Genomic DNA, 26645 nt, shown 5'->3' with positions numbered 1-26645 from the left:
GTCGCTGAATATCAGATTTGCCGACAATTTTCGGCAATTGCCGTTTTTCCAGCAAATCGTCAAAAAAAGTACTTTTATGAGTTTTACGCGGAATTTAAATCAGGGGTGGGCGGCAAACAATTTTTCCGACAAATTGTCAAATTGCCGGAATTGAAAAATCCGGCAAATTGGCAGAACATTCAAAGTAGACCAAAAATTTAATAATTGTTTAACAAAAAGTTTTGATCTCCGCGCTAAATCTTTTTTTTTAATCCACGTGACTCCTTTTTCAAATTAATGACTTTATAGTTCAAAAAATTGTTTATTTCGAAAGTTTTACTCATTTGCGATCACTTGATTTGTTGTACTAGCCAACTGTTTCGTACCAGCCACGTGTTAATTTTCAGAGGTAAATGTTCCTAGTTTTAGAAAATCTTGATGCTCCGCCAAAACTACAAGCTACAAAAAGTCCAAACTATATCATCCTGTGGGCTCTTTTATAGCTGCCCATGCGATTTTCTAAAATGTTCTTAAATTTTCCGGCTAAAATCGAGCTAAAATCGATTTTCTCATTTTGTCAGTCAATTAGTCAGCTGTTCTCATGAACTTTAAAGGTACATTACAATATTTTTTTCGTCCTTCTTCTCGCATTTCACCACCATTCATCAATCAATGTTCTCGTTCGCCTCCTCCTCTTCTTCTTCTTCTTCTGTCTCACTCCTGACGTTTCGAGTGAGTGCGAGGGAACACACGAGAGACGAAATATAACACGTGATAGTTGAAGAGACCCGCCAGACACCGTGAAAATGGGTGAGAAGCAGGCCCGGGCGCGGTGCGAGAGAGCACGAATGGAGGCGAGAGACGCAGACGCGGCTAGACACTGACTGGCATTGGGTCTCAATCGACCTGCTTGCTGTTGTTGCTGGGGCCTTCAAAAGGCTTTAACTATTGAAATGCTATTGATTTTGGCGAATTTTCCTCGAGACCAAGCCTTAATTTTGTCATCATTTCCCGAGTCTTCCCAATTTTCCCTTCATGGAAACTCCTGTAACAAGTCAATCTATAAATTTTGAGCCTTACCTAGCATCCTAATATCGATTAGTCCTAGTTTTCGATACGCCGCGTTTCTAGACTAGATGGTTTCCCGAGAAAAAAAAACTTTTTCATTCGTTTTTTTTTAAATTTTCCACTCTACTGTATTTTTAAAGGCGCGTACCTTGTTTTCTCATTTGGGTCTCGACTAGAATTGCTCATTTCACTAATTTTTATCCCAAATAGTCATCGAAAAATTTATTTAATAATTTTTTTGGGAGGAACCCGCATGTTTTTCAACTGTTCCTTCACAAAAAAAACAAAAATTTCGCAATTTTCCGAATTGTCATCATTTTTGTCATACTGTAATTTTTAAAGGCGCACGCCTCGTTTTCTCGTCCGGGTCTCGACGAGAATTTCGCTTTTGTCATCATTTTCTGCATTTCTCATGTTATTTCTGATTTCAAAACTAAAAAAAAACTATTTTCCAGATCATCAACATCATCAAATAATGGATCTTACGGCTTCTTTGGAGGATGACCAGCGGGAGAAGCTTCGACAGTACACCGTAAGGCTGTGTAGTTTGTAGCACAAGATCATCATTTTTTTTCCAGGAATTCACTCATCAACAAGACTATGAGGTGGCAATCGGCACACTCGCCTCACTAAACTGGAATTTGGAGCAGGCGATCGAGGCGCATCTTATGCAGGAGGACAAGAACGACGACGAGGATCCAGAGATTCTCGAGACAATCCCAGCAGCAGCGTCTGGGAGAAACGCCGGAGCATCGTCGAGCTCGAGATTCGAGCCAGAAGTGATCAATATCGAGTTAGTCTGCAAATTAGTCGGTGGGGGACCGCGTTGCGCGCACGCGAACGCGTAGTGGTCCTCTTCCTCCCCTGTGCAGTGTTCCCGCTGACATATTGATTCGTCTTCATGTCCCTGACGCATTTTTCGCCAGTTTTTCAACTAATTTTGTTGCAGAGACGACGAAATGCCAGCTACACGTGGACGCCGTCGCGGACGTGCCGTGACTCCAGACGAGACGACGACGGTCGATAACCAGGTGAAAAGACTGCGGGTGTGTGAGAAATTCAGACTTAACAGTTATCTTTTTTGTTTTAAAAACTCCTTTTCGTGACGTGCTCTTTTTAATCCGACCAATAGCCCCCATTTTCACATGGATTTTCTTGCAGATTGACGATGGAAGCAGCAGCAGCAGCAACGGAGCCGCTACACATCATCGTGGAGCAGCGATACCGAGACAGAGTAAGGCTAGACTACAAACTACAAGCTTCATCGGCTCACAGAGGAGCAAGGCTACAAACTACACGCTGCTTGAGCAATGACGATTCTTGTCACGAGTCGTATCATCGAAGCGCATAGTTTTTGGCTGTCGTTTAGAGCTGAAAATGTTTCGACGGCGTGATCGATTGACTAATCTTCTCTCTGAGCTCTCCCAACAACTCCGTGTAGTTTGTAGAACATATAGACCCAAGTGATTTTAAATGGAATGGGTCTGCTAGACTACAAACTACAACTTTCGATTTAGCAGACCATAAATAGTTTTGAAGAAATTTGGTCTTATCGTCTAGTAGGCAGCACCAAAACCATATGTTTTTTTCCAGAACGTGGTCAAGCCACAGAGCCAACTCCGTCCTCATCAGGCTCCTCATCGGCTTCTTTCTCGTCACGCCGTGGGACACGTGCCAACCCGGTCCCACCACCGAATCAAGAGCCCGCTCATCCAGAATCGGCTCGTCAGAATGGCGGAATTCTTGCCTCTCGTCACAACAATCACAATAACCAGCAGAATAATCATCATCATCATCACCAGCGTATTCCGATTAATCCACGTCGCGTAGACGTTTTCAACGTTGATTCTGACGAGGATGATGACTCGATGGCTATCGCATACGAGGATGATGATGACGGCGTTCATGAGGTTCACCATAGTGAGGTTTGTGAGAAAGACCGTGCAATTTCAGCGTTTTTAGCGCCAAAACTGGGAAATGAAGTATTTTTGGTTTTTTTCTGCGAAAAATAGATTGCTTGGGGCATTTTTTGGAGCTCAGATCAATTATTTTCCGATTTTTTGTTTAAAAAATTGGGAATTTCTGTCATTTTTAGCCATTCTAAAACCGAAATCTAGTAAAAAACCAATTTTCTCAAGTTGCGCGTCAGGTCTGATGTTTTGTGTGCATTTTTGCGTGAACTTTTCCACGGTGTATTTTAAAAATTTTCCAGCGTGAATATTCCGCGTTTTCGTGCAAAACATCCATTATTTTAATAATTTTTGATATTAAAAAATGCTTCCAATTATTCAAGATTTCTTGTCAAGTATTTTGCCATGGTATGAAAGACAGCAGGTACTAAAAATTAGCAAAAAATGCCCACATTTACCAGTAAAAATCGAGTTTTTGTTCCAGGTCGTCGCTCGTGGCTCGGGTCCGCCGAACGGTCGTATTCCGATGATTCCGGATGGATTTTCGTCCGTCTCGGATGCTCTTCGCAACTTTGTCGCGATTTTCTCGGATCGTTTCTGCTCGACTCCGCAGACTCAGGTGAGTAACTTGATTTTCGTTGATTTTTAACCGATATTCTCAAATTTCCAGGCCTTTATGCCACCATTCTACACGGAGCCACTTCCGGCAGCTGTTAAGGAAGCGTTTGATCATCCGAACAGTGAGCATCGTCGTCCACTGCTCTTCTACATCAACCATGATCGATCGATCGCGGCGAACATCTTTGCGTCGCAAGTCTTGTGCTCGGAAACTGTTTCCACGCTTATTCGTCATCAATACGTCCTGTTTCCATGGGATATCACTAGCGAGTACGTCTAGTTTGTAGCCTCTACCAAAATTGCATGAAAATCGTATCACTCTTCAGTCTCTTCAAAAACGCATGGGTCTGCTAAATCGAAAGTTGTAGTTTGTAGTCTAGCAGACCCAATGCCTGGGAAGGCACAGAAGTCACTCTAATCAATATTTCTTGCAGCTCGAACTTGATGCTCTTCCTGGAATACCTGCAAGCTGCCAATATGGGTGATGTGCGTACAATAATTCAACGTTTGGCGATGAGCAAGATCGAATCGTTCCCGTTGATGGCTATCGTTGTCAAGGAGCGAAACTCGTATCGTCTCGTGGATTACTGTAGAGGAACCGATACCAGTGACCAAGTGATGGAGAAGCTTTTGAGCGGTGTCTCGGAGTACTCGGATATTCGAATGAATGAACAATCTGAGAGACGAGAGCGTGAAGAACGAGAGGCTATTCGGAATCAGCAGGAGGCTGAGTATAAGGTAGAGCTATTACTCTTAGACTACAAACTATAAATTTGTGAATTTTCAGGCATCTCTGGCTGCTGACAAGGCACGTATGGAGGCTAAACAGCAAGAAATTGAGGAGCAGCGTCTTGAGGAGGAACGCAAACTTCGTGAGGAGGAGGAAGAATGTGTCCGTCGTCAAACTGTCGCCTCTACAGTTCCAGAAGAGCCACCAGCGAGTGCTCCACTTGCTGAGATTATCAATGTCAAGTTTAGATTGCCAGAAGGTGGACAGGTAGGAAAGCTTTTTTCGAATTTTTCGCTAATTTCAATTGTTTTTCGTTTCAGGATATGCGTCGTTTCCGTCGCCTCGAATCGATCCAGACACTGATCAACTATTTGTCGTCAAAGGGATACTCGCCGGACAAGTTTAAATATTTCAACTCGGATTTCCCGAAAAAGGAGATTACTCGCCACTTTGATTTGTCTCACAACTTTGCCGACACCAAATGGCCTGCCAGGGAGCAGATTTTTGTCGAGGAAATCTAAACATTTTTTCGTGAATATCTTGAACATTGTTGTCTATAAATATGAGTCCCCACACACACACACACATCTCCTTTACTCGTTTTTCTTTCTCTTCGTCTCTCTCTTTCTCTCACACTCTCTGCTCTCCAACTTGTGTCTCTTTCCCACCCCTCTTTCCGCTGTTTTTTGTAAATTTTCCAATTCTTGTAATCGAAAATCATCGTTTTAAATATTACCCCCCCCCTCCCCCTGAAAAATGTTTTAAATATTTTATTGGCTGAGCCCCCCCCCCCCCCCCCATATTATTTTCTTCATTCAATTGGCCTCTTTCAACTTTCAACTGTTGATATACTTCTAGGCTATGCCCAATTTCTTTGTCTTTTTGTACACCTTAATTTATGTGGAAACGAATGAAAACAAACGTGTCTGTATTTAAAGTTTTAGACCAGGGAATAAAGGGTGAATTGAGAAAAATCTGGATTTTCAGCTTGAATTACGCGAAAGTGAAGAATTTTCACAATTCTAGTTCAAATATTTTTACTTCCCGCCAAAATGGCAAGCGCGCTCTACCGCACACCCTATTGTGTGGACTCCTCTCGGACAATCGAGTTAGTTTAACACTTCTCCATTTTTATTCGTTTTTCTTGAGTTTAATCATTTTCCGCGTAGTTTTTTAACGAAATTTCATAAGATATCCAATAAAGCAATGGTTTTCAGCATAATGACGTCATCGGCGGCGGTGGATGACAGCGTAGGAGAAATAGCGAGGCGGTGGTTAGAAATTGAGAAAATGTAGGTTTTCTGGCGATTTCCTGAAGCGATTTTTCAGTATTTAAACGATATATGTAATTACAAATCATGAAAGCTAGATTTTCAATGTTAATCTGTTGATTTTCAAACTCTAAAAGCCCCAAAAGCATTTTTAATTTTCAAAAAATTCGAAACTAATTTCAGAACTTCCATCTCTGCAACGGATTGTCTTCTGGACCGCCCGTGTCATTTGAAACACGTAGCATGGAAATTCAACGAAACCTACAATGTATGATGCCGGGAAAATCTGAAAAAAAGATAAATTTTTGAATTTTCAGGAAATCTGGATCGACGGGGTCCTCGGTGTCGTTCTTACGGCAAATCAGCCTGCTGAAAACGGAGAATTGCGGACAAAGTAGGCAAAAATCGTGAATTTTTTGAATTAAAATCGATTTTCAGAGTCTACTACGACGTTGAAACCGACAAAACGGACGCGAAGACTAAATATTATTCGATTGATTTGACGGATTTGGCGCGTTGGCATCTTGCATGGCTTACGGATCCAAATGTTTGGATTGATTCGGCTACGATTGATATGGTACAAAAATTCACTTGATAAAAGTGTAGTTTGTAGCCAAGGCAGCTCCAAAAATTGTCAAAAACGAAAATTTTCGGCGATTGCCGTTTTTCCGGCAAGTTCAACAATTTGCCGATTTGCCGGAAAATTTAATTCCTACAATTCGCCGAATTGGCGGAAATTCAAAATTCCGGCAATTTGCCCATTTGTCGATCTGCCGGATATCAGATTCGCCGGAGGTTTTCAATTCCGGCAAATTCCCGATTTGCCGGAAATTTTTTAATTTTCGACGAACTGCCAAATTGCCATTTGCCGGATATCAGATCTGCCGGGAAATTTTCAATTAAAAAAATTTTAAACTACACTTTTCCGAACCCGAAAACCGTTCTGAAACTCAAAAATTCGAAAATCCTTCTATTTTTCCAGGAATTCGATCAAAAGCTGTTGGTGGAAAAGCGAAAATTCCAAATCAAAGAGCTGAATATATCGGTTCAAGCCAATTATCCAACAGTTCATGGATGGCTTCTTCATATGTATCAAGACGTCGAATCGCTCATTTTTCGGGGAAACGGAATTCTCGATGCGAACAAGTTTCTGCAGTTGCCATTTGTTAGTTAAAACTAATTTTGATCGGAAAAAAATTTCGAGAAAAATTTTTTTGCAAAATTTATTGTTTTAAAAGACAGAAAATAGACCCCAAAAGCCGAATATTTCTGTTAAAAATTGATTTAAAAAATTCTAAATTTTTTATGATGTTTTCAGTTTTGCAAAAAACAAAAAAATGACCGAATTAAATTCGAATTCCCAACGTGACGCCATTTTTGATATTTTCGCGTTTTCTGGCTAAATTTACCCGTTTTTCCTGATTTTTTTTCCGGAAAAATTGTCTGAAAATTTGACAAAGTATTTTTTAAACCAAATATAGAAGAAAAATCAGGAAAACCGTTAAATTTAGCCTGAAAACGCGAAAATATTGATAATTCAATTTAATTCGACCGTTTCTTTAATTTTTTAAAAATTGGAAAATAATGAAAAAATTTTTAAAAAATTAAAAGCAAAAAAATTATAGTAATATTCGGTCATTCAAAAATTTTAGGAAAAAATATTGCTTAAAAACGCCGCTACAAACCACAATTTTTTCAGGCCGCCCGTCTCCGTAAGCTGCTGATACTGTACGAAAGCTCATTTGATGACAGATTACTGGTACAATTGACTGCCGAACATCTCCAGTTGGCATCGGATTTTATTACCGACGTTGGAATTAATCGCCTACTTCATGTAAGAAAATAATTCTGCGAAAAAAAATCTGAATTTTTTTTGGAAAGTGCCGGAATTTGCCAAAAAATCATCTGAAATTTCTCAAAATTGTCAAAATTAAAAAAATTATTTTTTTCGAATTTTTCAAAAAACAACATTCCAAACAAACCAACATTTTCCAAAAATTCCATGAAATTTTCAAAAAGTTAAAAAAAAAAATTTAAAAACCTTATGAAAAATCTTGAAAAATTTCTGAAATTCTCTAAAATATTACACATTTTTCAGAAATTTCAGGAATTTTCAACTCAAATTTTAAAAGAAATTTATTAAATTGAAATTTCTCGGAAAAAGTCACAAAATCTCAGATTTTTTCCTCATAGCTAAAATCTGAAAGCCCACAAATTTTGTAGCGTTGGAACGATTTCAACTATCCGATTCGCTCGTCGTTTGTGATCTACGTTCAGATTAATAATTCGGAAGCCGTCGTCAAATCATTGGATGTTATGGAGGCAGTGCACAACGAAAAGTTTGTAGAAAAAATCCAGAAAATAATTATTAAAAAATTAAAAAAATAAGAAAAAAATATTGAAAAAACACCAAAATTTTTCTCTGAAAATTCGAATTCCCGCCAAAATTTAAAAAATTTTTTAAAAAACATATTAGAAAAAAATATAAAAGATTATTTAAAAAAAAAAGAAAAATTCCCACCTTTACGACAAAAAAACCAAAAAATCGTTTTTGAAAACCTTAAAAAAATAACGAAAAAAAACGTTAAAATTTTTTTTTTAAAATTTATTGGATTTTTCGAAAAAATTATAATAAAAACATTTTAAATAAATTTGAAACCGAAATAAAAGCAAAATGTTTTTTTTTTCGAAATTTTAATAATTTAATTTTTTTAATAATTTAAATTGTTGACTTTAAAAAAATCATAATTTTTTTGTAAAAAAAACGAAAAAAAAATCCAAATTTTCATTTTTCAATGTTTTTTTTTTGCAGTGGTGTCTCGGAATACCTGATCGAAATGGCAAATCCAAATGCCCGAATGCGTGTGATCACCCGTCCCAGCTCTGTCATTTGCACAGTGTTCGCTGTTAACAATTCACAGGCGCCGCCTCCGTTCTCAATTCCTGAAATTGCGGACGATACTACACAACCCCAACATTAAATGCATAATTTATTCTTGTTTTCACCTTCCCCCGCTTGATTTTCAGTCTTTCTTCGTTTCTTCCTTAAAAATCTGCAAATCTCGCACCTTGCCACACTTCACAACACAGAATTGGTTGATCTTTGGTTCTTATCTTATTTATTTTTTATATTTTGGGAATCTTTTTTTTTTTTAATTTTTGCAATTTCTTATTCTCGTTGAAAATGTATTTATATATATCTTCTCACCCACAATTTCTCTCAATTCATTCACTTTTTTGGTCGTTTTTGTTAGTTTTTAGCCCAGTTTTTCACTGAAATCCCGCGTTTTCTAACACAAATTGTAACATAAATCTCGAGTAGTCTGAGCATTTCTTTTTGAGAATTTTCACTTTAACTCTAACCATAAAACCATAAGCTCAATGAAACGTATCTTTGTCAATTTTTTAAAAGTTTTTTTTTTTAATTTGGGCGAACTAGGGAATGGGAATCTACAAGATTCATAAACAATTTGAAAAACATAGCATTCGATAGATAAATAATTTATCTACAATTTTGCAACTAAAAAAATTGGGCAAAAGCAAAAAGTGGCAAAAATGGACAATTTCTGGCAAAAATGGAAAATTTTGAAACTTCTCTAAAATGGTTATTTTCGAAGTTAGAGGTCTCAAAGTTGATCTCCAAACGCTAAAAATTGCCTTTTTTCATAATTTGATGGATTGGAACATTTTCAGAAAAATTATTTTTTTGCCCAAAATAAAAAAAAGGACAGTCATTAGATAGATGGCAGAAAAATGAAAATGGGCAAAAATAAAAAGTTGTCTAAATTTGTTGAAAACGGGTAATTCTTATGTGGAGAATTCAGAAAAACTAGGTGTAACCCATCAAAAACCATTAGAAAGTGGCAAAAATGGACAATTTCTGGCAAAAATGGAAAATTTTGAAACTTCTCTAAAATGGTTATTTTTGAAGTTAGAGGTCTCAAAGTTGATCTCCAAACGCTAAAAAATTGCCCTTTTTCATAATTTGATAAATTGGAACATGTCAGAAAAATTATTTTTTTGCCCAAAATAAAAAAAAGGACAGTCATTAGATGGCTGAAAACTGAAAATGGGCAAAAATAAAAAGTTGTCTAAATTTGTTGAAAACGGGTAATTCTTATATGGAGAATTCAGAAAAACTAGGTGTAACCCATCAAAAACCATTAGAAAGTGGCAAAAATGGACAATTTCTGGCAAAAATGGAAAATTTTGAAACTTCTCTAAATTTTTGAAGTTTTTTTTTTTGAAATTTTTGAAGTATTTTTGAAGTTAGAGGTCTCAAAGTTGATCTCCAAACGCTAAAAATTGCCTTTTTTCATAATTTGATGGATTGGAACATTTTCAGAAAAATTATTTTTTTGCCCAAAATAAAAAAAAGGACAGTCATTAGATGGCTGAAAAATGAAAATGGGCAAAAATAAAAAGTGGCTGAAAAATGAAAATGGGCAAAAATAAAAAGTTGTCTAAATCTGTTGAAAACGGGTAATTCTTATATGGAGAATTCAGAAAAACTAGATGTAACCCATCAAAAACCATTAGAAAGTGGCAAAAATGGACAATTTCTGGCAAAAGGTGACAATTTTGAAATTCCTCTAAAATGGCTAATTTTGTTAATTACCCAAACTACGATAAGTTTTCAGGCTTTTTGGTTTAAATGTAATTTTATTGGCTTTCTTTTTGTTCAAAGCAATACGGTAAGTAAGTGTAGGGAAGCTCACGTCATACAAATTGTAGCAAAAATTTCAAAAATATCAGGAACATGTATAAATTAAAATTAAATAAATTATTGAATGAACTCACTATAGAAAGGTTTTTCAAAAAATATAAAAAAGAATTGATTGGGCAAAGATGGAATGTGATGATCAGAAGATGAAAGAACGAATATTCGAATAAAATATTTAATTGTACTAAAATAAAATTAAAATCTTCTCAGCTCCACGTCACCTGATGACGTGGCAGAAGATGTTGGCTGATCCCACGGTCGGCTATTCGATTTTCGTCGATTTCCGTCCGATGTCGGACTATTCTGGTCTTGTTGTGCGGTGAAAAGACGTTCCAAGCGGCGTTGAGCAGGGCCACGCATTGATGTTGCGTCCACTTCATCGTCCTGGAAGAGAATTTCAAAAGTTAAGCTTTAGGTTAGGGTCTCGGTGCCACGTACCTTTCGATTGTCGAGAGTTCCGAACAGTGAGTCCCTCCTGTGCTCTAATGCTCGAATCGTTCCTTTTCTCAATGTAAGTCGTTTCGAATTGTCTCTGGCTGAAAATCCCGCCGGATCTGGTGTTTGTTCACTTGACAGGGCGAAGAATCTGAATTTGGGAGTGCTAAGATTTTGGAACTTTTACAGTAAGGCATACCGCTTCTTGAATGCTGCGTCAAGGGTCTCTGTCTTCCTTTTCATCATTGATTTTCGCGAAGATTCAAGATTCTGTACCACACGTCGGCGTGATATTCCACGGTCTTCGGTTGGCTGGAAATTCAAAATTATAAGGCTTAGGTTTGGGATCAAACTGAAGATGAAGCTCAGGTCTAGGTTTTCGCTTTGGACTGACTACAAGACTGAGCCAGGCGTGCGCGGAAATCGGAAATTTCCGGCAATCAGCAATTTTAGCAATTGCAGGTTTTGGAAACTTCCGGCAATCGGCAACTTCGGCAATTGCCGGTTTTGTGAATTTTCGGTCTTGCCGCGCATCCCTGGACTGAAACGTACCCTCAACCGTTGCGTATCTCATTTTGTGTTAGCTGAAGGCTCAGGCTTAGACTTTGTCGCAAGCTAAAAATATTCGACCTGGCTAATGTTAAAACTTACGTTATCAATATTATGAGCGTTTTCATCAATTCCCCGTATCGCCTGCAACTCTCGAGCAATTTCCACAGCATTTTGCGCAACTAGCTCGTCCTGAAATTTTGATTTTCAAGCGGACCACCTAAGATTCGGAACTATACCTCGCTAAGTCTGTCCATTGTTTTTCTGAAACAGAAAAGCTCTGTGGAGGCGATGATATGAGCAAGGGTTCCGAACCGATGGCACAACATTGCAAGGAACTAAAGTTGCACATTAAACTCATAATATCTTTAGAGGACTACTTACCTGAATGACCAGAATACTAACAAAGAAAATCAAGAAAACTAATCCGATGGGTTCCAGCTGAAGACGTGTCATAACCCAAACTTCTTCCTTCTGATTATCATCATGATTTGCGTAACATGGACGTACGGTGTGATTGAATTTTGGTCCCAAAGGCCATTCAATGTTAAGACAGTCTTTGTGAATTTGTAGGACTAGGACAGAGATGATGAATACGATGTTGATCATTAAAAAGTATACGGTATGGGAGTTTCGGATAGCTGAAAATAGATAATTTTTATCATGTTTCGAACCTAGACAACCTACCAATCAATCCAGCTCTCAGCCGATCCATATCCTTCCCGTCCATAATCAATGGAGACAAATATCGTTCAATTACATCATTCCAAAATGATTCCTCCTCTGGTTCCAAATATTCTCGTTCTGCTCTCTTCAACGCCTTGTCCGCAAGCCAGGCTTCACTTTGTGCTTGCTTCCATTTTTGATTTTTCTTTGCCGCGTGACTTTGATTTGACATTTCCAGAGCGTCTTCGATTTCCGCTTGCTCATCCTCATCGGCTTCCGAGCATTTGTCGATTTGAATAGTTCCACCAGTGCTTGATAAAATTGATGCACGACGAGCTAACGATGGATGATGTTTTCGATCTAGTCGGTCAACCTTCTTGATAACTTCATTGAGCTTCTCATTGATCACCATAGTCATCGGGTGTACCGTACCCCTACCACAGCACAAGAACCTGGTACACCAGTTTTCAGAATTTCCGGCTCCATCACCAGATTCCAGGTTTCCAGGAGTTTTCTTAGCCAGAGTATTTTTCTCCGTCGGCCTTGGGTCTTCGCGAGTACCCCAGGATACAGTATGCATGTTGCACACACTGTAGATCGGGAGTAACATATACATACATGGAATCGCCAAGAAATAAATGGTTCCGGGTATGATGCAGGTGAACTCGAGCGGATGAAGTATTGCGGCAGTCAAAAACGACGTGGCGACAGCCACTGTGAACATAGAGTGAGGACTTAGCAATCCGTCCTTCTGAAGCTGAAGGGATGTTCCTACAACGACAGCTGTCATCAGCATGGCAAAGATCGCACCAATGGTCTGTGCACAAATTAGCTGATGTTCAGGCTTGGCAGTAAGACAGACGACAATGAACACCACAACAGGAATAGACACGATAACCAACGAAATCAGAGTATCAATTGAGAATGAGATACTGATGGCTCCGATGATCATGACAAATATAGTTCCAGGACCGAGGATTGATGAGATAAGCATGACAAGTTGATATATGATATACCAAATCGAGATAGATTCGTTGACTCTTACTACATTTCGATAGTCCTTCAGTAAATCCATAATATTGAAAATTGTTGATGGGATCCAGCGACGGCGTTGATTGAAAAACTCATTGAAGCCTTCGGGGGCAAAGGTCTGAGCGTCTGAAGCGGCGCAGTATTCTACTCGATAACCTCGTTGGAGAAGTAAAGTGCATAACCAACGATCTTCACCTTGATCGTACTGGATAAAGTGCTTGGGCTCCTCGGATTTTAGAGCGTACCTTCAAAAGGAATTATTAGGTGAAATTGAAAAATAAGCTTGAGCACATACCTCCTTGCGACATTATCATCCATCAGAGCATATGCTCTAAACAACGAGAAGCATCCAGGCGAGCACATAACACAACCGATCATATGTTCTGTCGCTTTTTGCAGCCAATGTCCAATTGCGTACTCAAACTTCTGATACCACACCATTGCACCATCACCTCTAGGATGAATTCGTCCGCATGCCGCACCGAGTCTTCGATTTTTCTTCATAAGATCCACAAGAAGATAGACAGATGACGGCGTAAAGTCAACATCACCGTCCAGAGTCAATATAAACGTATTCTCAGAGATAATTTCTTTTCTTGATGGATCATCAACCTTCATCATTAGTCTGTAACCAAGTAGATAGTACAAATACATCACTTGACTCCATCTCTTTCTGTGTCTGATCTTTTGATTATCCTTCAGATGAATGAATAGTTTGTTCTTTCCAGGCATAATATAAGTTAGCTTTCCACCATATGGAGTTTTCGCCTTTTTGGGTGGCTTCAGCCTCATCTGAGTTTGATGGACAGCTGACGCGGCTTGATCAATGACATTAACGATTTGTTTCACGAACTTGTTGATTTCAGGTTCCCCGTACTCGTTTACATCGTAAGCGTCATCGAAAAAGATGTGGGCCTCAAACTCGTAGTAGTCTGGATCGATAACTTTTAGGTATTTTTGAGCATTTCGTCGAGCGCATTGATCCTCGTCCATTCTGCAAATTATGACATAAGAAAATGCAACATATATCATATTTTCTTACCTAAACAGTGATTTTAGCATACACGTCATCTCGACACCAGTCTCATGCCACATAGTCGCACAGGCATAGATCTTCGTGATAGCATCTGCAGAACTTGCACTATCCCTTATCAAACCATTTTCCAGTTTTGAACTACTTGCCGAGCAAACACTTGGCGGAGTCTTATTCTGGAGTCCTGGAATCGTTTCATAGGTGAGTGAAGAGTCTTCCGCGTCGAATTCCAGATCTTCCGCCTTGATCTTTGCCTTATCATCTCGTCGGCGATTGAATGCGAGGGATTGATCAACAAAAGCGCCAATATAGTAGGGAAGAATGAAGAGTCTGGAATAGTATGCTTGCAATTGAAAGGACAAATTGTTAACTCACTTTTCACTCTTTGCCAATCTTTCATGCTTTGGATTCCATAAATGAATAGTGATCCAAAACTGGGAAGCCAGCCAGCATAGCCAAATCCACGTTTGAGGAGTCAAAATGAAATCGGCAAGCGACATTGATGCACCATTACATTGCCAGAAAAGCTCCTGGAAATTGAATCCATAATTCGTATTTATATCCAATTGCACTTACCACAGTTAGCACATTTGTACCGTAACAAGAATCTTTCTGTCTCATTCGGCAATTTGTGGAGAGCAAGAGTACAGTAACAGGTACACTGAGAGCCATTGGAAGAGCAAATCCCATTCGTTGCATCATTACTTTACATGCAAACTTTGAGCTGTGGTAGCATACAAAGACAGCGCCAAATTGAAATATTACAAGCCATAAAGCATCATAAGCCATTGTTAGCTGATTACGTTCCACGTAATTGGAGTAGATCTGAAAGTTTCAAAGTAAGATGAATTTTAATAAAAAAGAGGTAACTGACATTATAACTGGAAAATTCTTCCTCTTCAGGTTCCTCTTCCTCATTTTCTCCAGCGTCTCCAATGAATCTCTTGAACCTTTTCATCATATATTCGCCAGCATCCACTTGCTCAGCTTCATCAGCTTTCGGTTGTTTTTTGGGAGGCTGCTTCTTTTTTTCGGCTGCTGCGTAGAACCCGGCCTCGCGATTTGCTTGCTCAATCATCTGATTTATTCTCAATTGAAACTTTTCGATTTGCGTCTGATTCATGTCATGGCCTGCGACAGAGAGCAACTTTTCTCCGAATGGGTCTTTTTGGAGCATGTCTTCAATTTTCATTCGACTTGAGATAAAAAGAAAGCAGCAGACAACGTAGATGCAGATTTTCCAAAGGGAAACGAATGCGTAGGTTTTTGAGCGACGTTCTGACAAGCGTTGGGCAAATCTGAATATTATCATCATTACTTATATATATAAAAGAATATAATATCTGTCCGCAGTTTGTAGTCTGTGACGTCACAATTTTGAAGAGATATTGGTTTGGGGTTAGTAGGAGGATATGGTCGGGGTACTGTATTAGTACTGTAGGGGTACTGTACTTTTTGGGAAAATTGACTTTTCATCATTTGAATGGATAATGGTTTGAGGCCAGTATGTGGATATGGCCAGGGTACTGTAGGTTTACATTAATTTTTGAATAAGTGAGTATTAATCTTGGGGCACAGTAATAGGTAGTATTCAATTTTTGCGAAAATCTCATTTTTTCTCAAAAAAAGTCTGGCGGGAATTTAAATTTTTTTTAGAAACACTTTTGGTGGGAAAATTGAACTTTTTTTTTAAACCGTAGGTCTTACTTGGCTAATGTTCTCACTGGTGGGAAGACTGAATCTCGATGAACAAAATTTTGCCACCATGCAAGAGAAATCAATGTTAGCGACACTGGAATAGCCACCAAATGCTTTTGAAGATTTGGCAGGAACATCTGTAAAGTATTTTTGAAATAAAGTTATCGAATATATATTTGAACAACTTACCGGTAAAGCCCAAAACCCGCTTGATTGTGCAGCAATCGCTGCAAAATCAATGATTACTAGCAACAGCGCTGACTTGTTCGGTTTTCGACTGATGACTGACAAAATCGCTGGTACAAAACACATCGCGTTGGTTAACTGTGCAGCTGTCACTGCATCCAAGTCTGGAAATATTCTGAAAACGAGAATGCCGACGCCAATGCTGTGAAATGTTTCGATGATGAGCACAAATACAAATTGAATGAATGTCGGGCGTTTCACGTTTCGGAACATGGTCCGGTGCATCGATCTGGAAATAACGAAATGGTTTAGTACTAAAATCATCCTAATTCAAAGTTGGAGTGCCGTCAATATAATTTTGTTTCGTTATTTTCAAAATGCGCACGTGATGTCAGGCTGTCTCATTACGGTTTGATCTACAGAAATGCGGGAATTTTTGCCAAAAAAAATGTGTTAAAAATGTTAGTCAGAGCTTTATCAAACTTCCAAACTTTTTAACTCCACTTTTGAATGTTCAAACCTCGTAATAATTTTAGGGACTCAAAACTTCTGTAATAATTACCTCACAAAGCACAATGCTTCAGGAGCCGACAGTGCCAGTAACGTGGCCCAAACCCATTTCACCACATGCGCATTTTTCAGCTTTACAGTATTCTGAGTTGCTTCAGATATTACTTGATTGCAAATTGTTATCGTCTGTCCTCCCCACCCAATTGCCGACGTCATTAGAATAAATGTGGATTTGGCGACAACGGCTGAGCCGAGCGTGAGCAGGAAGAGCACCAAAAAAGTGGCCAGTTTAAGAACTTGAAGACTTGCATCGTGCCAAAATCCTGAAGCAAAAATTATGATTTTGATGAAATTTCTGTAGACTAAAGAAAGTCCCCAAATAATCTAAAAATAGTCATTTTCTCCTACTCATTTGTCCATTTTCGTGAGACAGCTCAATTAGGCGAACCTACACCCTACCGCAGCCGCACGGCTCTTCAGAGCAAACAACTCATTTCGTAACTGTGTGTGTTTGTGTGAAAAGAGTCCAGAGACGACCAAGAAATTGAAGATGGACTATTTGACACACTTTTGTTTGAGTTGGCCACTACCCCTGGGTTAAAAAACCAAAACGGAGTGACCACCTCCAGTATATACAAGTGGATTACACTCTAAGAGGTTTTTAAACTGGCAAATGGTTCAAAACAATCATGATCAATAGAAGTTTAGGGTTTCTACACATTTAAAAATAGTTCATGTCTAGCATTACCGAAAAGTTATCTCCCCGGCAGAGTTACAACCTTAATTGTAGGTAGGAATTTTTAAAGGCTGATTAGGCAGGTTGACAGGCATCTTGCCAAATTTTGCCAAATTAAAAAAAAGAGCTTTCAAGGAAATCTAGAGCAATGTCGCATGCTCCAACCCCTGGAATGTATTAACACAAATAATTAAATCAAAACTAAAGTATAAAAACCGACGAAAAAAACACATTTTTTTGGTCGACTTCCAAAATTATGAGTGGCAAAAACTGAGTAATTAACATTTTTTGACAGTAAATATAAAATTTTCAAAAAAAAAACTTTGAAAAGTTTTACTATGATATTTGGTCATTTTGGCACCATGGGAGTGGTTTTTAACAGTATCCCCACTGAAACTACTCCACCTTTAAGGTATTCAAAAAAAAATTGTTTACGTTTTTTTTGTTTGTTGTTTAATTTAATCACTTCACCTTGAGAATCTACATACGTTATTAAAAATCTTACTACAAAATTATAAAATATTGACTTAACAAATAAAACGGAAACAAACACTTTGTAGCGGTCAAATTTTTTTGTTAAAAAACTCACAAATTTTGCCTCAAGACGCTTCAATTTTTTTTTCGAAACAAAAACGATTTTTTTACGAATATCGCGTTTATATTGTTATACATATTTAAAACAAGGAAATTTTAAGATTCTAAAATTTTAAATGTTTTTTCTTCAAAACGAAGACAAAATCTCACCATGTCCAAGTCGATCGGGTTTTGGAGGTAACAGTCGAAATATGTCCCATCCTTTGTTTTCTGTCACTGTTCTGAAAATATTGGATTTTGAATTTAAAGGCATAATTGAAATCAGGTATGAAAAAAAAACATGTTTAATTCTATACAGCTTCATACATATACATAAGTTTTTTGTAAATTCTAGATGTGTTTGAAAACGTGCTTCACTTTTCTATCTATGTTTTCATGATCTCAGAAATTACGAATATTCGTTGAAATGGTCGAAAATTTGACTGTCTAACTTTGGTAGCGCCCCCTCACAATAAGAAGTCTGGTTTTGGATTGAAATGCAGAATCTTCTCAGTAAATTTCATAAAAATTTTCAACTAAAAATATAAGGACTTTGTACTTTTTCACCTTTTAAAAATAAATAAAATACGTGAGATCCCCTAAAACGCTACACTTTGCCCTCAAATTAGAGGGCCGGGTGATTTAGAAATTGGAAGGAATACGTATAATGTGTATGCAAAAATGAATTTAGATAATTAGCTTCAACGAAAAACATACGAGAAGTTAGGATCAAATTCCCTATTTGGAACAATAACCGGAGTTTTAGGTGTCGGACACGATGGATCGAACGTCTTCTGTTGACATTTTTCTTCTAAAGTGGAGTCGTCTGTAGGTACAGTACCACTCGAATAATAGTATCCTTTGCCTTTAGCATCAGAATTTGAAGACGTTGGCACTTCGTCTTCATCTGGTTTCCCCTCCATCGTTTCCATCCGGCCAAGGGGCCGATGGTCCAATGTGTTCATCATGTTTGTTTAATAGAAGCTCAGAAATTCATGATGAATCTGGAGATGGGATTTAAGATTTTCAGAATATTCAGAAGATAATCAATAAAATATGAGAAGATTTTCGGAGGGTATATGTGGATTGAATGACCCTCGTCTCTATGTATCTTGAAAAAGCACTTGAGAACCGCTGAGAGAGAGAGAGGAGCAGCAGTAGAACAGTGTGCTTATGCGAAAACGAAAAGTATCTCCCTTCTGGGGGCGCGCGGGCGCCCGCCGTTGGTCACTTTGTATGCGGACGAGCGCGGAAGTTTAGGGCATCGAAGAGCATGTGAACCTGAAGATACGCAGAAAATGCTCGGTAGCAATGGAGCCGCCGAGACAGGTTTTTTCACACCGCCCGTGTTTAGGATTGAATAGGCAAGAGCTGGAAGGTTTCGTCATTGGCAGTGATTGGTGAAAAGTGGCTTTTCGACTTCTGGCGCTACGTGTTGGGAATTACCAAATTCAAGAAATGAATTTTTTGAGCTCACCGTCTACTGAGAAATTTCAACTGACTCTTACTGTAACAGTATAGGTAATACTAGCCCATGGGAATTTTGCGTAAGTACACTGATGATGATTCAAAACGACCAAATATCATAATTAAAAACTCCAAAAAAATTTCAGATTTTTCAAAATTTCCGGTCAAAGTTTTGGCAAAATGCCAAATTGTTGAAAAATATGAACTTTTGAGGAAATCCAAAACAATGTCGCATGTTCCGACCCCTACAGTGTCTTAACACAAATAATTTAATCAATATTAAAGTATAAAATTGTAGAAAAAAATTTTTTTGTTCGATTTCCAAAATGGCAAAAACTGAGCAATTGCCACTTTTAGATAACAAATATTATAAGTACAAAATAATTTTGAAAAGTTTATTATGATATTTGGTCATTTTGGCATCATATGCGTAGTTTTTGAACCTGCTGGCGCTACTCCATTAATACTGTTACAGATATAGTTAAACAATCACATATTAAAGCGATATGTAGATGTAAGTGGAAATTCTTGCCAAATCTCACTTTGAGTTTTCTCTTGAATTTTCAGTTAACCTTCCTGTTTCTTACACATCAAAGCCTTGTGACAAACCGCTAAGCTCCGCAGGATCACTTTCAACAAGAGGTCTTCATAAAAGTCATGTCTAGACACAGTTCATTGTCTTTTGAAATGTGTCATGTAGTCATTGCCGAGTCAAAACATTGTCTTCTGTTGACTCATGTTCTATAAAACTTGTGCAAGCGATTGTTCACGCAAAGATGAGCATGAGCACAATATATGAAATACAAACAAACTTGCATCTTCAATGTTCAATAGTTCCACCCTACGCAAAACGCGCGCACATTTCTAATCCTCTGACGCTTTTGTGCCCAGCACATGGTAATGATGAGCACAAGGAGCACCGGTAGCATACACTCAGACAAAACGTATCAAATGACATTGGGGAGTTAAAACGGAAAAGAACTACGTGATGCGGAAGGTTAAAATAAATGAGAATCGGATACATATGGATAAAAAAGTCGCAAAGTTTGTTTGTTGGTGCTTATAGAAATGTAGTGTGCGACGATGGTCAATGGCTGTTCAATGATTGAAATGTTGCACCGCGATTTATAGTTTCAAAGTGAAGATGCGAATCGAAGTTTATTTGTAGAAAACTTGATGACTACAAAAAAAATTGTTTTTAAAAAATTTGGATATCATATTTGAAATTCCTCATATTATTTTTTTAACATGGCGCTCCGGCTCATTTGATCGAGTAATTATGGTACGACACAACAGAAAATCAACTGTCATGCCAGGGCTGGATTCAAGTTCATCGATTTGTGGTTTTCAATTTTAAAAAAATCGTTTGCCGCCCACCCTGTGGAATACTCTAAAAGCTAGAAGGTGCTCAACATATGGTTAAATCTGAAGAAAGATATTTCTGGGTTCAAGTATCATCTCTTGAGGTCTCATACAAAACAACTATACCATAGCAGGTAGATCCTAGAATAAGCAAGAATTATACTTGAACAGTTCCAAAATCACAAAGCCCCCTCTAATTCATACATAATCGCAAACAAGCAATTCTCAAAGATCATTCATTCCATGCACATTAAGGCTCAGTTCCTTTTTCCTGGGTAATGTTTTTTCTTCGCCTGCCTCGTTTTTTTTTGCCGAATAATTTTCCACCATTCTCGTCTTTTTCTCATCAAGCGACTAATGGCGGAGGCTAAATCGGTTGTGCAAACAAACAAGACATTGACACCTTTTTGAAGGAAAAATATCGGCAAAAGATGAAGAGAATTGCATGAAAAAAACGGGAAATGAATTGAGGATAATACAGGAGGGAGACAAATGTGGCAAATTGACTGGCAATTAAGAGGAAACTGGAAAAATCCTACATAGTTTGAAAAAAGACTACAACTTCAGTTTTCTAGGCTACCTTGGACAAACATTTGTACATTTATAACCAAGATTTCAACAAAAAAAAAATTTAGGATCAAGTTGAATAAAAAATACCGTTTTTTTTTGTGAAAATTAGAGTTCAACATGAAGTTTTTGTAAAATGAGACCAAAGTTTTATGTGTTTCGATGACACCCAAAAACCGAAAATTTTAAGTGAAGCGATTGCCAGCCGAAAATGTTAGGCGAGATAGCGCCAACAGTATTTTTAAACAATGGTAGTTTAAGCGTAAATTTACTTTTTGGGAATCTTAAGGGATTATATCAGGGGTGCGCGGCAATCGGCAATTCTGACAATTGCTGGTTTTGGAATTTCTCGACAAGCGGCAATTTTGGCAATTGCGGAAAATGAAATTTTCTGGCAATCAGCAATTACGGCAATTGGCTGGTCATTTTCTTTAAAAAAAACGTTCAAACCTTCAAGGATTAAATCATTTTGAGCATGTTTAGGCTCTTAAATCTACAAAAAGTATCAAATTTATATTTCTGACAAGTCTGATTTCCGAAAATCGACAATTTCGGCAATTGTCGGTTTTCAATATTTCCGGCAATTGGCAAGCGATTGCCGAACGGCAATAGCCGCACACCCCTGGAGCATAAGTAACCTACAATAGTTAATAAACCGAAAAGGGAATCATTTCAACTTTACCCCAGTCTAATGTAACCTATGTCATTTGAAATAAAAAATTCCAAGGCCTCTACAAAAAATATGAACCTTGGAAGTAGTCAAAAAGATGTACTGAAAAACTCTCAGACTGTGTTCTAATATACTCACCCTTCAGCTATATAATAATTTGAATGATTGTCATCGCGATCGCGACGATCCATCGTTCGATCCATTTCGGTCTGAAATTTTAATTTGGATTAAAGACACAAATCAATACAGATCCAATTCCCAACTTACTTACCTAACTATAAGTTTAATATCAGGAATTCAAAGGTTTGAAACACATGAAGACCAAGTTCTTATAGAAATTTTGATAAATGAAACACAGATCACACAAACACACCGAAAATCGTGATATGGATATATATGTGCGAACCGAGTGGGAGATAAAGAGAGAAAACGAGCCGCGACAAAATTTTGACATGTTCAAAAACACTCCGATGACCTCTATATCGGCGGATATAGTGACAGATCAGTCGCAGGAGATCTTAGTCTGGCAAAATGTGATGTGATCTTTTGCATATTTGGAGCACACTTTTACATGCAGTTGCTCAGCTCTTTAAATTTTTCTACACAGTACAAAAAAAAAGAAATTTGAACGAGAAAATCAATCTGATAATTTTCAGGCAATTTTTGTCATGTAAATGATTGGTTAAAGTTTCCTTTAAAGTTTGCTTACTGAGTCTACTACCGTTTTCACGATGTTTTTTCGGCATTTTTTTCGGTAAACGTACGGAATATTTTTTTTATTTTTAGGCTCTTTTATTAAACTCAAAATTGTCTAAAAACACCGAATTTCATGATCAAACTGAAAACTACTCAAAAAAAAAGTTATGGCGGCTCAAAAAAATGAACTAAAAATTGTTAAAAATTGAAAACTTTACTGACTTGTCAATGTCGCAGCGACTGGGAACTAATTTTTTTTCAAATCACCGTCTAATTTTGGATATAAAAATAAATGACTCGATGTAGGTTTTTTTACAACTCGATGTTTAAATCAAAAATTTATTTACCAAACCTCCTCGTCCAGCGAATTCAAAATACAATGTTGAAAGCACAAGATAATCAACTTGCATACCCAAAATTAGACGGGGATTTCAAAAAACTTAGTTTCCAACCGCTGAGTTTTCAAGATAACTTTATAAAATTCTGTGTTTTCAGACAACTTTGAGTTCAAAAAAGCAATAAAAATCTCGACTACAGCACTTTTAAATAGCATAGGCTTCAAGAAGACAACGATTAAAATTAACTGTTAAAAAAAATATCGTTACCTTTTCATGTTTCGTTGTCGATTTCGGAAGTGTCGAGTTCACAACTGTAGTCGTTTTCGTAGTTGGAATATGTTTCGAATCAGATGCGTTCTGATTAGGATCAAAAGTCACACCGGAAGATGAGGCAACTGCTTCATCAATCATTTTGACAAAGGTTTTTCGAGATAACTCATGAAAATCCACTACAGTTGTATGTCGAAAGATGTCGAAAAGGGGTCAAATGAGTTGGTTGTGAAACAATAGTCGTGTGAGTGAGGATTCTCTGACTATTTCGAAAAAAACTTCTCTCTCTCTCTACCAGAAAACAATTAAGATGGTGTTAGAGCAGCAGAGATGGAACAGGAGCATACATACATACACCCGAAAAAGGAGGAGAACAATGGACAGAAGGGGGAGCTTCTTCTTCATCTTCCGAATAGGTGTTTAACCTCTATTTGTTCTGTGTTTAATCTTTCATTGACAACAACACGACGATGACAGTGAACTTTTTGCTGAGAATTAGACAATGTTTAGGTGGAAGGTGATACGTCGGCGGAGGAGGTGAAGAATGTTTCTTAAAAGTTGAAACATCTGGAGAACGGAAGACAGAACCGAGAATAATGATTACAATATGTGGAAGGACAGTGGCAGGTTTTGATCTAGAAAGTGCTCGTAATCTGTAACTCTCAAAGGCGGAACTGTATGCTTGAGTCGCTAAACAATGAATTATGGATAAAGCTCTTTCTGATAAATTTCAAAAATTTAAAGGTGTGCATATAGTTTTTATATATTGCAGTATGTACTAAAGTTTTTTGAACTTTCGGCACCATAGGAGTAGTTTTTCACACTTTCCCCATTGGCACTACTCCATCGTGGTTCTTAAGTTACGCTGGTTTAAAACATGCTCTATATTTTTTTTCTTAATCTTGTTCCTAAGCAAGATGTTGTTAAAACAAGCGCCGTTATTGCAGAGAAACTGAAACCACTTGTCGTTTAGACAAGCTTTATCAGAATGATCTTCATGTATCTGGTCGCAACTGTATATCCTAGAACAAAAATTGTTGAAGAACTTACCCTGACTCTCCTTTTTGGCTCTTCATATTCTTTATCCTCTTCCTTCTTTGCTACCTCTTGGGAACTGGAATAGTGTTGCTCTTCTTCATCCTTGACTCCAGATTCCTCAATTTGGGTTTCAATTTTTCGAAATCTAACCGTCTCCGAAGAATCTTCAAGGCCAAGAAGCGCATATCCGTAGAGGGATACCTGTAAAATGTGAATTATCATTGTGAAAACTCAAATTCAAAATCAGATTTAGTTGCATTCGATTCGACACAAAATTGATGCTGAAGAACATATGATTTTTAAACCAAAATTTTATAATTTTCAAAAAAAAATTATTTATATTTAAAAAACTAGATAAGTAAATGGAGTTACAAACAATATGTGCCTATTGCCCTCCAGAAATGGTTGGTTGGCTATATTTACGGCCAGGTGTTATCGATTCATTATAGATTTGTTTTTGCCCACTTTTTAGTCAGACACTCTAGTTTGCATTCCTGACTAATTGTTTCATTTTACAAAAAAAAAAAACTCTAAAAAATTCTTATTTTACCACACCACTTAAGAAAAATATTTAAAACACTGAATTTTTCAATTTCCGACTCGGAAATTTTTTTAATCTGAATTTTTTTTTCATCCACTAAAACAGTGAAAAAAAAAACCATCACGGGATTTTTCCAAAAAAAAAAATTCCAAAAAACTTCCAGAATACTTGTCTACCTCGAAACAGCTTAAAAATCATAGTAATTTTTGAAAAATTATCATTTGCGGCAATTTAACGGGCCTCTAAAGTAGTGAAAAAAAGCAATTTCAGAGCGACTTTTATTCTGTTCAAAGTGCTCCTCTGCCGCTAAAAGTTTTGTGGGGGCCTAGAAAATAATGATGCGCTTTTATGAAATAAACTTTAATTACAGAATGTGAAGGAAATAAATGTAGAAAAAACAACTAACCAAATGATCGAGAGGGACCTGGGCTCCAGTATGTGAGTCCTGAACCCACTCCTCCACAAACTCCTTTTCCTTATTACCACTGTCCATCCTAGCACGTCATACTATGGCAAAATATGAAACTGAGCCTCACAAGGTCTCTGCCCATCGGCGATTTCCCCCTATTCAAAACCCATTTCTTCTCACTTTTCATGTTGTATTTGCCTCCCAAACAATTAGTTGTTGTAGCTGTCATTGAATGACCTGCGGGTGCCTGTGAGCACCGGTTTTCAGGCAGACAGGATTGTATTCTATTAGTGAGTAGACGAAAAGGAAGAAACAACGTCTGATTACGTAGGCAACGACCAAGCATCGATACATTATTCAAGGATCAGAAAATCAAGCTCAATTGTTTTGGAAATTTTTAAACATCACTTTTTGAAACTGTCTACCTCTTGGACTACACGTTGAGGTGCCAAAAATTAATTTCGGAAAAAAATCACAATAGCTAAAACCTAAATTTGGCTTTTTTTTCTCAGAAAGTTGATAAACATATTATGTGTGAAACTTCTTTCAAATATTATATTTGAATCAGGGATGGGCGGCAAACGATTTTTTCCGGCAAATTGCTAAATTGCCGGAATTGAAATTTTTGGCAAATCGGCAAACTAGCAAATTGCCGGAATTGAAAATTTTCAGCAAACCAGTCAACCGGCAATTTACCGATTTTCCGAATTTGTCGACAAAAAAACTTCCGAACGGCAATTGCCGCCCGCCCCTAATTTGAAAAGTTTTTGTATAATACGGTTCGACAGCCGTACACATTTTTTGTTGTGTAGCTCTCAAATACACGCTGTGATTTGAGAATCCATGCATCTGATCTTTTGCAGAGTCTTCCTATCGAAAAGAGCAAATTTCTCAGTACCCCTTGATCTTTTGTAGAACTGCTCATTCACAGCATCTAATCCCCCCACACGTCTTAACATAATTAGCATTCCTACATTAGCTACTACATGTGTTGATTATTTGTCTAACAAGATAGAGATAGTGTATACATACTTCCGCTCTCATAAAGACCGGTCATTTTCCGTGCTCATTCTCACTCTCGCAATGTTCTTCCCACACCCTTGATCCTAAGGAAACATGCTCCTCAAGAATAATCTCTTGAAAAGCGTGAGCGATTGTGGTAACAAAAAATCATGAGTATCAATGAAAACAATTCAACGGAATTTGGATTTGGGTGGGTGTGAAGGCGCTGTAAAAAAATGTAATATGAATTTAAGACCTCTATCTGCAAAAAGGTACAATGTAATTTTACAAAGTATTCAAGGTTTCCCTTGAAATAATTTTATAAAAACATTCGTACTAAATATCGAAAACTGCACCAAAACTATTTGCCGAGTGGATTTATCAGTTTCCCGCAATATTGGCAAGACTATCAGGTTATATGATATGATATTAGTATGAGTGCACCTCCACAAGAGTAAAGATGCAATGACTAAGATCAAAAAATTCCATTCCGCTTTGAGCACAAAAAAGATTCAGCGCTGGTAAACTAGTTCTCACCAAGTTTAGAACATCAAACAATTGACGCAAT

General features: G+C 37.5%; 3 protein-coding genes and 4 non-coding genes across 14 annotated transcripts; 5 read left to right on the top strand and 2 right to left on the bottom strand.

Moving 5' to 3' along the window:
* Positions 1–1476: 1476 nt before the first annotated feature.
* ubxn-3 (UBX domain-containing protein 3) lies at positions 1477–5095 on the top strand (the record flags this gene model as incomplete). Of its 5 annotated transcripts, none has more annotated exons than NM_001383772.2 (10): positions 1477–1579; positions 1626–1840; positions 1997–2093; positions 2209–2281; positions 2641–2972; positions 3442–3576; positions 3628–3845; positions 4010–4313; positions 4363–4572; positions 4626–5095. In NM_001383772.2, the coding sequence occupies 10 exons, from the start codon at positions 1523–1525 to the stop codon at positions 4824–4826; spliced, it is 1842 nt and encodes a 613-aa protein (NP_001370738.1). The 5 variants fall into 5 exon arrangements, with proteins under 5 accessions (NP_001370738.1, NP_001022181.2, NP_001300547.1 ...); NM_001027010.6 differs by having other exon boundaries at positions 1503–1579; positions 1997–2078; NM_001313618.3 differs by lacking the exons at positions 1477–1579; positions 1626–1840 and having other exon boundaries at positions 2007–2078; positions 4626–4826.
* Positions 2353–2469, top strand: F48A11.7. Its single transcript, NR_003408.1, has one exon. It is a non-coding gene; the product is annotated as a small nucleolar RNA F48A11.7 (small nucleolar RNA).
* Positions 5096–5522: 427 nt separating the features above from the next.
* F48A11.4 lies at positions 5523–8975 on the top strand (the record flags this gene model as incomplete). Of its 2 annotated transcripts, NM_061282.6 has the most annotated exons (8): positions 5523–5597; positions 5760–5844; positions 5894–5970; positions 6015–6153; positions 6559–6741; positions 7276–7410; positions 7800–7915; positions 8389–8975. In NM_061282.6, 8 exons carry the CDS (start codon positions 5527–5529, stop codon positions 8555–8557), a joined length of 975 nt encoding a protein of 324 aa, NP_493683.3. The 2 variants fall into 2 exon arrangements, with proteins under 2 accessions (NP_493683.3, NP_001300546.1); NM_001313617.3 differs by lacking the exons at positions 5523–5597; positions 5760–5844; positions 5894–5970 and having other exon boundaries at positions 6151–6153; positions 8389–8557.
* A 1227-nt stretch (positions 8976–10202) lies between these two features.
* On the bottom strand, positions 10203–25159 carry chs-2 (the record flags this gene model as incomplete). 3 transcript variants are annotated; one of them, NM_001313616.3, is made up of 19 exons in its annotated part: positions 10495–10683; positions 10738–10885; positions 10934–11046; positions 11386–11475; positions 11523–11621; positions 11668–11924; positions 11971–13226; positions 13277–13975; positions 14024–14344; positions 14390–14544; positions 14591–14839; positions 14889–15312; positions 15722–15849; positions 15902–16187; positions 16461–16731; positions 17889–17959; positions 21922–21992; positions 24138–24326; positions 25073–25159. In NM_001313616.3, the coding sequence occupies 19 exons, from the start codon at positions 25157–25159 to the stop codon at positions 10495–10497; spliced, it is 5103 nt and encodes a 1700-aa protein (NP_001300545.1). The 3 variants fall into 3 exon arrangements, with proteins under 3 accessions (NP_493682.2, NP_001300545.1, NP_001300544.1); NM_061281.6 differs by lacking the exons at positions 21922–21992; positions 24138–24326; positions 25073–25159 and adding an exon at positions 18435–18909 and having other exon boundaries at positions 10203–10683; NM_001313615.3 differs by lacking the exons at positions 24138–24326; positions 25073–25159 and having other exon boundaries at positions 21922–21986.
* On the top strand, positions 16807–16945 carry F48A11.8. The gene has a single exon (NR_050789.1). It is a non-coding gene; the product is annotated as an Unclassified non-coding RNA F48A11.8 (non-coding RNA).
* Positions 18262–18411, top strand: F48A11.9. The gene has a single exon (NR_050788.1). It is a non-coding gene; the product is annotated as an Unclassified non-coding RNA F48A11.9 (non-coding RNA).
* Positions 23112–23210, bottom strand: F48A11.10. Its single transcript, NR_101654.1, has one exon. It is a non-coding gene; the product is annotated as an Unclassified non-coding RNA F48A11.10 (non-coding RNA).
* Positions 25160–26645: the final 1486 nt, after the last annotated feature.

This window comes from Caenorhabditis elegans, chromosome II (genome assembly GCF_000002985.6).
Source record: "Caenorhabditis elegans chromosome II".
NCBI lineage: Eukaryota > Metazoa > Nematoda > Chromadorea > Rhabditida > Rhabditidae > Caenorhabditis > Caenorhabditis elegans.
This window is presented reverse-complemented; position numbering and strand designations above follow the sequence as displayed.